Source organism: Dipodomys merriami, unplaced genomic scaffold, assembly GCF_024711535.1.
Source record: "Dipodomys merriami isolate MVZ:Mamm:240054 unplaced genomic scaffold, mDipMer1.0.p SCAF_696, whole genome shotgun sequence".
NCBI lineage: Eukaryota > Metazoa > Chordata > Mammalia > Rodentia > Heteromyidae > Dipodomys > Dipodomys merriami.
In genome coordinates, this window is record NW_027206286.1 from 188,289 (window position 1) to 199,749 (window position 11,461).

The 11,461-nt window shown below is 49.8% G+C and overlaps 1 protein-coding gene across 3 annotated transcripts in view; it reads left to right on the top strand.

Annotated features, from left to right (window-relative positions):
- Positions 1-9,884, top strand: part of LOC138816388 (chromatin remodeling regulator CECR2-like) — a 95,037-nt gene extending 85,153 nt beyond the window's left edge. For all 3 annotated transcript variants that reach the window (XM_070006094.1, XM_070006095.1, XM_070006093.1), the window contains 4 exons: positions 1,337-2,189; positions 5,084-6,485; positions 7,655-7,766; positions 9,518-9,884. In XM_070006094.1, the coding sequence (XP_069862195.1) occupies positions 1,337-2,189; positions 5,084-6,485; positions 7,655-7,766; positions 9,518-9,523 (2,373 nt within the window). In that variant the 3' untranslated portion in view covers positions 9,524-9,884. The remainder of the gene's footprint in view (positions 1-1,336; positions 2,190-5,083; positions 6,486-7,654; positions 7,767-9,517) is intronic.
- Positions 9,885-11,461: the final 1,577 nt, after the last annotated feature.

The following is an 11,461-nucleotide window of genomic DNA, read 5'->3' on the forward strand; positions in this document are numbered from 1 at the left end:
GGTTTTTTTGTTTTTGTTTTTTTTTGGTTGGTTGTGGGGCTTGAACTCTGGGTTGGGTGCTGTCCCTGCGCTGTTCAGCTCAAGGCACGCTCGACCGCTTAAGCCACAACCCCACTTCTGGTTTTCCAGTGGTTTATTGGAGATAAGAGTCTCACAAGGGGCTGGGAAGGTGGCTCAGTGGTAGAGCGCTTGCCTTGCATGCCTGAGGCCCTGGGTTCGATTCCTCAACACCACATAAGCAAAAAGAAAAAAGCTGGAAGTGGCGCTGTGGCTCAAGTGGTAGAGCGCTAGCCTTGAGCTGAAGAGCTGAGGGACAGCGCCCAGGCCTAGAGTTCAGGCCTCACAACCGGACCCCAAAAAAAAAAAAAAAAAAAAAAAAAAGTCTCACGAACTTTCCTGCCTGGGCTGGATTTGAACCACGATCCTCAGATCTCAGCCTCCTGAGTAGCTAGGATTACAGGCATGACCCACCAGCACCTGGTTAAAGACTGGTTTTTGTTTGTTTTTGTGCTGGTCCTGGGGTTTGAACTCAGGGCCTGGGTACTATCCCTGCGCTTTTTCACTCAAAGCTCGTGCTGACACTTGAGCCACAGCTCCACTTCTGACCTTTTGCTGGTTAATTGGAGATAAGAATCTCACGGTCTGGGACTGGGAAGGTGATTCAGTGGTAGAGCCCTTGCCTTGTATGCATGAGACCTTGGGTTCGATTCCTCAGCACCACATAAGCAGAAAAAAAAAAGCTGGAAGTGGCTCTGTGGCTCAAGTGGTAGAGCACTAGCCTTGAGTTGAAGAGCTGAGGGACAGCACCCAGGCCCAGAGTTCAGGCCCCACGACTGGACCCCCCCCCCCCAAAAAAAAAAAGAATCACATGGCCTTTCCTGCCCAGGCTGGCTTTGAACTACAGTCATCAGATCTCAGCCTCCCTGTGTAGCTAGGATTACAGGTGTGACTACCAGGGCCCAGCAGGAGCACATTTTTAATAGTCTTCAAGACACCCTATTCTCTCCTGACAGCTGTATCTTTTATTTTTCTTATTTTATTTGCCTCGTAGAGGCCAGCAGTACCAGGGTTACTTGGCCCTCTTCAAAGATCAGATCCCACCAACTTGTATGGCTCCTCTAGAGTCCTAGAAGTCCCCCCAGGAGCCCCCTTGCAGCAGCAGCCCCCCTTTGCCATGCAGGTAATCAACCTCCATAGACAGCTCACTTGGAGTGAGGCCTCCTCCTACATGCAGTTTAACTCAATGTCTTCTGTCCTGAAGAGTGTCCCAGTGGGTGAAGCGTGTCCACCGTGTTCTGTGATCGTTACCTGTATTTTCTTGTCTTTTTGTTCCTAGCCTCCAGTTGGAGGAAACAGCAGCCACCGAGGCCCTCGGCTTAGAGCTCCTGAGGAGACGCACGTGTGTGGTGGGCTGACACACCTTGCCCACGCAGGGCCCCAGCCCCACGCCTTGCAGCTCGGGCAGATGAGTTGCCCCGGTCAGGATGGAAGCGTGTATAGCCCAGGCCCGTTCCAAGCAGGATTCGTTCCTCCCAGGCACGGTGGAGCTCCTCCAGCACGACACCCAGACTTCCCCGAAAGCTCCGAATTTCCTCCAAGCCACATGTTTCGATCCTACAAATACCTGAATCGAGTGCGCTCAGCTGTCTGGAATGGAAACCACGGTGCTACAAACCCAGGACCTCTGGGGCCAGATGAGAGGCCCCATGTGGGGCTCGGGCCCCCTCACCAGCCGCACACCCTTGGCCACATGATGGATGTCCGGGGGATGAGACCGTCTGTTGCCCCAAACCAGTGGACTAAACAATCAAACTTCCTACCTCATGGAGTTCCTTCCTCAGGGTACATGCGACCCCACTGTGAGTCTGCAGGACGCCGGTCACAGCCACCTGCGGCCTCCACGCCCAGCCCTCTGTTCGGAGGGCCTTCCCAAGCCCTCCGAGGGGTGCCCGGCGGGGACTCCATGATGGACAGCCCCGAGATGCTCGCCATGCAGCAGCTGTCCTCTCGCGTCTGTGCCCCAGGTGTGCCTTACCACCCCCACCCGAATCCCCCGTCCCCCCTCCCCAGCCCTCTCCCACAGGCAGCCCAGGCAGCAGCAGTGAGTGTGTCAGTCCCCAGGCCCGCCTTGGTCAACCCTGAGAGGACACAGGATGTCAGTGAAACACAAGAGTCTGAGAAGGATGGAGGTAATCTACCTTGCTTTTCTTTCCTGATCCTTCACTGTTCACACAGAGTGTGGTTCTCCTGCACTGGCCCTAAGTACGCCCATTGAGCCAGTTGAAGTACTTTTAGTGTAAACTCCTGTACTGCTGTACCACAGGGCACTTAGAGTGTGTGACATTCTTTTTGTGATTATCATATTGATTACCATCAATATCCCTGTTTTTTTTTACAGATGGGAAATCCAAGGCACAGAACGATTTGCCCTTTGGGTAGAGAGTAGCCAAACAGACGAGGTCCACGATTTGCCCTTTGGGTAGAGAGTAGCCAAACAGACGAGGTCCACAATTTGCCCTTTGGGTAGAGAGTAGCCAAACAGACGAGGTCCACGATTTGCCCTTTGGGTAGAGAGTGGCAAACAGACGAGGTCCACGATTTGCCCTTTGGGTAGAGAGTAGCCAACAGACGAGGTCCACGATTTGCCCTTTGGGTAGAGAGTAGCCAACAGACGAGGTCCACGATTTGCCCTTTGGGTAGAGAGTGGCCAATAGACGAGGTCCACGATTTGCCCTTTGGGTAGAGAGTAGCCAAACAGACGAGGTCCACAATTTGCCCTTTGGGTAGAGAGTGGCAAACAGACGAGGTCCAATTACTCTTGAGCAGTGTTCCCTCACTGCCGTTGGCAGGTGGATGGCGGGTCAGGTGGAGACTGCTCCACCTCTCTGCTTGAGCTCAGACTGCCCCCAGCCCACCTGTTTCTGACTGTTCCTGGCAGGTCTTCTGCCCCACTCCCACACACCTGCACATAAGCGTGAAGAGCTAGCAAATGTGAGGAAAGCGCGGAGCAGTTTCTTAGCAGAACCAGAGGAGAAGTGTAGATTTTCTTCAGTATATGACTGGAGAATGGAGACACTTTTACTTTTTTTAAAAATTTAGGTAGTTGTATAAAGGACACTTTTATAAAAGATGTTAAAGGTTTTTTTGTTTTTGTTGTTGTGTTGGTGGTCATGGGGCTTGAACTCTGGGCCTGGGCACTGTTCCTGGGCTCTTTTTGCTCAAGACTAGTTGTTCTACCACTTTGAGCAACAAATCTACTTCTGGTTTTTGTAGTGATTAGTTGGAGACAAGAGTCTCACAGACTCTCCCTGCCTGGTCTGGTTTTGAACTGTGATCCTCAGATCTTGAGTAGCTAGGATGACAGGCGTGAGCCACTGGTGCCTGGCTTCATTATGAATCTTAAATCTTGTCCTCAGTCTGTTACCAGACTCAGATTTTGATCACACTTGGACAAACCCTGTCCTCCTAGAAACATAAGTGTGTGTACGTGTGTGTATAGATAGGTTAGAGAGGTGTCATCCATATTATAATGTGTATATTTGCATATAGTATATGGTATAGTATTGTATATAATATATTGTATATAATGTAGGTATTTCATTCATACTAATGAATTGTTGTAGTGAAGCCCTGGAGGTGTAAACTGTAATTATTCAGTGTATTAAATTGTTGTATAGTTGGGAGTTTGGTGGTATACACCTATGTTTTCTGAACTTGGAAAACAGGTAAACAAAAGATCTATAACCTGGCCGGGCTCCGGTGGCTCACGCCTGTCATCCTAGCTACTCAGGAGGCTGAGAGCTGAGGATCACGGTTCAAAGCCAGCCCAGGCAGGAAAGTCTGTGAGACTCTAATCTCCAAATTAACCACTAGAAAACTGGAAGTAGTGCTGTGGCTTAAGCGGTAGAGCCTCTCCTTGAGCTGAAGAGCGCAGGGACAGCGCCCAGGCCCAGAGTTCAAGCCCCACGACCGACCAAAAAAAAAATCTATAACCTGATAAAGACGCCTTTGAGGGTCTGGGAAGGTGGCCCAGGGGTAGAGCGCTTGCCTGGCATGTATGAGGCCCTGGGTGCCATTCCTCAGCACCACATAAGCAGAAAAAGCCAAAAGTAGTGCTGTTGCTCAAGTGGTAGAGTGTTAGCCGTGAGATGATAAGCTGAGGGGCAGGGCCCAGGCCCAGAGTTCAGGACCCATGACCAACCAAAAAAAAAAGATGCCTTTGAGTTTTTGTTACAGCTGGTTTTGTGTGTGTGTGTGTGTGTGTGTGTGTGTGTGTGTGTGTGTGTGTGTGTGTGTGTGTGTGTGTGTGTGTGTGTGTGTGTGTGTGTGTGTGTGTGTGTGTGTGTTGTATGTTGTGTGTTGTGTGTTGTGTGTTGTGTGTGTGAGTTGGGGGTTTGAACTGGGGCCTGAGTGCTATCCCTGAACCCTCTTGCTTATGGCTAGTGCTCAACCAGTATGAGCTACAGCTCTACTTCTGGTTTTCTGGCAGTTAATTGGAAGTAAGAGTCTCATAGACTTTCCTGCCTGGGCTGGCTTTGAACCATGATCCTCAGATTAAGATAGGATTACAGGAGTGAGCCACTTGTGCCCAGTTTTATTATATATATTATGTATTTTGAGACTTCCAAACAAGAGTGTTGCTCAATACTAAAGTTTATGCTTAGTCTGATAAGGTTCTGGATTCCATCCCAAAGCCCCTCAATAAAAGGCCCATAATAAGTGTGTTCATTCACAGGTAGAGATTCAGTCTGCATTTTCCAAGTACTGAGACCACTTGCTGAAAGTGGGAGCCCTGCCCCCTGCTAGGGAGCCCCTGTTCTGAAGGGACGGAGTACTTCAGTGCCTCAAGCTCTCCTATATGGTCAGCAGTGCTGATGACAGCCGCAGCCTCCTGCTAGAGTCCATGAGCTCTGATCGTCTCTCAGTCTCTTTCTCACCTGACCAGCTGCACAGGAGGGAGGCCTTCGGGGATAGCTTTAGAGTTCCACAAAAGAGAGCATGCAAGCCCTGACATTTGGGCTCCTCCGTATCCTCAGCCCCTATTATTTCACTCTTTTTTTTTTTTTTTTGTCATTCTTTGCAGAGTCCTTGCCCGGGCTTGAAGAGAAATCAGTAGGCATTAGTGCTTCAGAGAGGGTCTACCTCAAACAGCTACCTCAGGCTACACCTCCCCTGCAAGCTGACTGCACCAAGCAGAGCCCAGCGCAAGAGAGAGACTCGGAGGGCCCACAGCTCAAAGGCGACTCCTCAGAAGCTGACGCCGCCTGCAGAACAGCAAAGGGCAAGAACGCCTGGCCTGTGGATGACAGCTACCGTAGCCCAGCTGCCCAGGGCTGTGTGAGAGACCTCTCTGTGGTGTCAGACAGAGGGGCTCTACCTGAAAACGGGGCCACGGGGGAGGCTTCCCCTTGCGGCTCAGACGGAAGGGGCCTCGGTGGCACTGGTTCAGACAAGCCCCTGTGCGCCAGAGGCACAGCAGCACAGGAGACCTTGCAGTGCCCAGGGCAGAGCACAGTGGCACCGGCCTGTGCAGACTCGGGTTTAATGCCAGGCTCTGTGAGCCAGTTTTCCCCCTTGTACATGCCTGGCCTAGAATACGCGAATCCAGCTCCTCATTATCACGTCGGCCCAGGCCTGCAGGGTTTGGGCCCCGTGATGGGGGGGAAACCTTCGGTGTCACACCCTCAGCCGTTCCCCCCCAGAGCCTTTCAGTCCGCCAGCCCCCATCCTGGCGTCTTTCCCAGGTTCCGCCCCCACCAGGGAATGAGGTATTCCTACCAGCCACCACCTCAGCCTTCCTATCATCACTACCAGCGAACTCCTTACTACACATGTCCACAGGGCTTTTCTGACTGGCAGAGACCACTCCATCCCCAGGGAAGCCCAAACGGACCCTCAGCAAGTCACCCTCTGCCCCCGCGGCAGAGTGCTATGGCCGATCTGCAGGGCTGCGAGACGCTGAATACTGCCTTATCTTCTCCAACTCAGATAGATGCCGTGGCTGCTAAAGTTGTCCCAGCCGATGGGCCAAATTCTGGTCCTGAGGAAGAAAAGCTAGATGAGTCTATGGAGAGGCCTGAAAGTCCCAAAGAATTTTTAGATCTAGACAACCACAACGCAGCTACCAAGCGACAGAGTGCGCTCTCATCCAGTGACTATCTCTATGGAACTACCCCACCTCTGAGTTCGGGGATGGGTTTTGGTGCCCCTGTCTTCCCACCTCATGGTATGATGCTACAAACTGGGCCTCCGTACACACCTCCACGGTCAGCCCGTCATTTCCAGCCCAGGGTGTACTCCTCCCCTGCAGCCGCGCAGCCACCTCGCCATGCAGCGGCTGCCCAGCCCAACGGCCTCTCCCAGGAGGGCCCTCTGTATCACTGTCAGGAAGAAGGCCGGGGCCACTTCCAGGCTGTGATGATGGAGCAGATGGGCGCAGGAAGCGGGATGAGGGGGTCTTTCCAAGAAGTGTACAGACCATCCGGGTAAGAGACGTAGTACATAGTTCAATTGTTTGTTTTCTTATCTCTCAAGACATAACACATGTTAAGTTTGAAAAGAAAAAAAGGAAGATTTAAAGCTCTAGTGGTTTGGGACCGAGAAGAACATGTGAACCGTTCATGGTGTCTATTTTGCTCTTGTGACCATTTTTCCCCCTTTGTGAAAATGAGTTGGCATTGTCACTTCGTGTTCTGTTTTGAGACAGTATTATTTCACTCTGTAGCTTGGACTGGCAGGAACTTGCTCCCTGTAGCCTCTACTTTGTCCAAGGGGTAGGACTTGGGGTGCGTGCTGTCGTGTCCCATTTCATTCTTTTCATATTGGCTTGACACACCTGTATCTCCTTGCCTTTTGTTGCTTTTCCTCGGCCAGGGCCCCTTCAGATACTACAACGTAATTGAAAGGCCCCACGAAGCAGCAGATCGCCTCAGGTACCCATGTACTAAAGGATTTCGAGGCTGGCAAAACACAAGTTCTGTACCCATGTGCCTAAACCATTGGAAATTAAGTTTTAGCATTCAGATCCTTCCCACAACCAAGTACCTCAGCACTCCTCTCCTAAAAGGAATGCCTTGCAGTGTAATCTCAACACTGTGCCACCCACGGGAAAGAACCCCCAATACAAAATATCCTTAAAAGTCTTTCAGAACTAACCTTTTCCTATTTGTTTCTGACCTAAAATCTGTTCAAGGCTCAGAGTTGACTTGTATTTAGTCTCTTTTCAAAAGAATCATTCTATCTTTAGTTTGCTTTTTGTGTGTGTGTTTGGGGGGGGGGGGCGGGTCCTGTTGTGGGACTTGTACTCTGGTCCTGGGCATTGTCCCTGTGCTCTACCACTTGAGCCAGAGCACCACTTCCGGTTTCCTGGTGGTTCATTGGAGATCTCAGCCTCCTGAGTAGCTAGGATTACAGGCGTGAGCCACTGCCACCACCCAGCTGATGCGCTTTTTAAAGAGGCGAGGCCAGTTCTCGTCTAGATTCTGGCTCTGTCTCTAGAAGGCTCACACTGTCATTTGGTCCCAGGATTGATGATTCCCAGTTGAATCACCCAGATAGTTGAGGCAGCGGCAGCAGCAGCAGCATGATGAAAATGTTTTCTTGGGGAACTACTAATCTTCATTAATTCTTCACTGTCCCCTCTTTATGGCTGTAGCATGTACATGCCTCCGGTCCCGTCACAGTCCTCATTCTCAAAGACCCCAGCACCAGCAGCAGCACCAGAACAGTTGTCATCGCATAAGCCCCCGTCGCTTCCGCTGGGTCAAGTAAGAATCGGTGTTCGTTACTCCTCCAGGTCTGGGACATAAATACAGACTACCTATTCCTTCCTCACAGTGCTTGGCCCTGAGGTTTTCTGACTTTGGAAAGCTGGTTGGTCACACCAGTCTGTGAATAAGCTTGGAATGTTTCACAGTGAAAAACTTGAGTGTTGGTATCCAAAACATTTGGGTCCAAAACATCTTGGGCTGTGGTAGATTACTTGCCTAACATGCCTTAGGTTTTACCTTTAGTGTAAGACTGATTGACTTGTGCATGATCTCATTGCTATTCTGAGAACAAGTTGTATAGGAGTAGTAGGGGTTTGGTTTGTTTGGTCTTTTGCTGTGCTGAGATCAAACCTAAGGCCTTTGAATTCTAGGCAAGTAGTATACTACTAAGCAACACTCTGTTGGTTGGGGTAGGGGGTCGGTCTTGGGGGGTTGAACTCAGGGCCTGGGTGCTGTCCCTTTTCACTCAAGACTAATGTTCTACCACTTTGAGCCACAGCTACACTTCCAGTTTTCTGGTGGTTCATTGGAGATAAGAGTCTCATGGACTTTCCTGCCTGGGGTTGGCTTTGAACCACAATCCTCAGATCTTAGCCTCCTAAGCTAGGATTACGGGCATGAGCCACGAGTACTGGGAAACAATTTTAAGGTATCCTGTTAATACAGGAACTTTTTCTAAAGAGTTTTCCCTGTATTTAGGCAACCGGGTAGAACAGGATAGTCAGCCCTGTGCTCCTAGCCCTTCAAGCCCAAGCAGAGTCTTGAAGGACCTTCTGATACTACATGCTTCCCCTGCCCCACTAGTCTTTTTGGTAGCCACCTAATTAGAAGAATTTATGCAGCCGGGCGCTGGTGGCTCACGCCTGTAATCCTAGCTATTCAGGAGGCTGAGATCTGAGGATCGCGGTTCAAAGCCAGCCCGGGCCGGAGAGACCGTGAGACTCCTATCTCCAATAAACCACCAGAAAACCGGAAGTGGCGCTGTGGCTCAAGTGGTAGAGCGCTCACCTTGAGCTGATAGAGCTGAGGGACAGCGCCCAGGCCCAGAGTTCAAGCCCCACGACCGACAAAAAAAAAACAACAAAACAAAAAAAACCAATTTATGCAAACCCCTTTTTTTGCCCATTTCTTTTGCCATAGTCTCTTACCTGTCTTAGCCTACTCTTTGTGGGAGAGACTAAAATGACAATAGCTATTACTTACTTTTTTAATTTGTATTTTATTTGGGGGGGGATCAGTCTTGAGGCTTCACTGGGCCTGGGCGCTGTCCCTGTGTGCTCTTCAGCTCAAGGCCAGGACTCTACCACTTGAGCCACAGCACCACTTCTGGTTTTCTGGTGGTTTATTGGAGCTAAGAGCCTCAAAGACTTCCCTGCCTGTGCTTGGCTTTGAACCGTGATCCTCAGATCTCAGCCTCCTGAGTAGCTAGGATTACAAATGTGAGCCACCAGCACCCCGCTGACAATAGCTATCTTTGAGTTCTGCTACTTCTCTGCCGTTTGCTGGGGGGGGGGTCCCACACACTATTAACTCTCCCATTCACTCTCATCCTTGATACCATAAAGAAGATGTCAGCAGCGACTGTATTTCCCAGCATGCAAGAAGTCTGCAGTGACTGAGCAGTGGGCGGGGTCTGAATCAGGGCCCAGCACTTGCAGGACACCTCTGGGAGTGACATTGTTTTTTAGCAATGTGAAATCCTTTGTTTGTGTGTTTTAAAATATTTTCATTCTGTTTGTTTCTCTCAGAGCTAGTCCAAGGAGGATATAGCCCCCGATGAAACAGAAAGCTGTGCATGAAGACAGCGTGGAGGATTTGGGGAGTGACCCTCGCCCGTCTCTGCTGTCAGCAGCTGGAGCCTTGGACAGGCCCTCTAGATGACTGGCTTGCAGCGGCCCCGGGTTGCCACAGCAGCCCGCGTTCCTGCTGACTTCTCCAAGTCCTGAGACTCGGTCAGGGAAACGCGATTTAAGCTTGAGCGGGGCTCTTGGAGTGGTGCTTTTAAACTTTATGAACAGCTCAACTCAGGAATATATTTTGGGAAGGGACTACTTGTAGTATTAATGTTTTTGGAGCTGGGTCCAGTTTACAGAATTTTCATGTTGCCTTTTAAAATATTTTTTGTTGGTGGTGAATGTATTGTACATAAAGTGGGAAGGATGGGTGGGCATGTGAAGGAGACAGGAGCCCCGATCGTGGTGGGCACACAGCACTGCCGTGGTCTCTCTGTCTGTTTACAATCACGTCACACACGGAATGCTTTGGGGGGCTTGGGGAGAGGGTAGGGGAAGTTTCACCTTGTTACACATCACAGCCTCTGTGTCCAGCCCTGGACAGAGAAAGCTCTCCCTTGAGTCCAGTGCACCGTCTGTTCACTCCTCATCAGAGGTAGAGCTCTCTGTGACCATTGGGACCTTCAGCCCCAAAGGCAGGTGCTGGTGCTCAGATGACCTAAGTCCTGGACTTGTGAAAGTGGTACTCCATCCTGTGAACTGGTGTCAGGAATTGGACTGACTGCAGTGTTTCACTTACGAGCGGCCTCTCGGGGGTGCTGTAGAAGGGGTCACACGAGCTTTCTAGCACAAACCACATTTGGTGAACATGACTACTCAGGTTTGTATGTGTTAGTCTCAGTAAAGAAATTGCACAGGTTTGAATAAAAAAAGTGTATCCTATAGATATACAGTTTGAACTGAAGAATATTTCAGTATATAGTTTTTATTCAGTTAAGTGAATCATAGTATAATCAGCTATGGTGATTTAAATTAGCTGTCAAATATAAATTATTAGAAAGCATTTTGTCATTCTGATAGGAAAGAATTTTACAGTATTAAATTGTTTATTATGGATTTACAAGTTAATTACACTGGATCCTCCCTGTTTAGCATTCTGTGTTTTATTTTAGCTAAGATGCCACCCAAGTTTGGGCCCATCTTTAAACCTTTAAATATCCCACAAGGAGAGACGGAAAATAGCCTGAAATTCCAGTTTAGTAAGGAATAGCATTTTTTTGGAAGCATGCTTTTGGGGTTAGTAGAAGTCTTCCTAAAACGTGCATCTTTAGTTTCTTTCCGACTTAGCTGTGGGCAGGATTGGTAGAACCCTTCCCTCCAGTTCGTTTCCTCAGTCAATGGGGAACTGATAAGCTAGGTGTGGTGGTTCGTGTCTGTAATCCCAGCAAGTGGGAGGCTGGCGCAGGAGGATCATGAGTTCAAGGCCAGCCTGGATTAGGTACAAGGTGAGGCCCTATCTTTCTGTTTGTTTGTTTGTTTTTTAACTTGAGAACTGTTGTTTACAATCCGCTAAATATGCCATCAGAAGGAAAGGAGCTAGACTGGTAGCATCCAGGCTCTAGAAGTGAATAGACGCCGCATCCACACTTCTTGAAAATTCATCCCAGGAAGTGAACGCGTGCTAATGTAATGTGGTGAGACGGAGAGGGAGGAACACAGAGGGCCTCTGAGGTATGTAGCATATGAGCGGTCTTCTGTAACAGACTTCACGTTACATTTGTTACTACTGTGAGTCAGTTGGGTTCTGAGGCTGAGTTCTCAGGTAGGTGGACAGATCAGTTTGCCCTCAGGCTGGCCTGTGCTGAGATGGACAGAGCAGTTACTCCAGTTTGTGCAGGGCGCAGAAAGCATCTGTGTAATCCTGAGCCTGAGCCCAGTCCGTTCCGCCACAGACGGGGC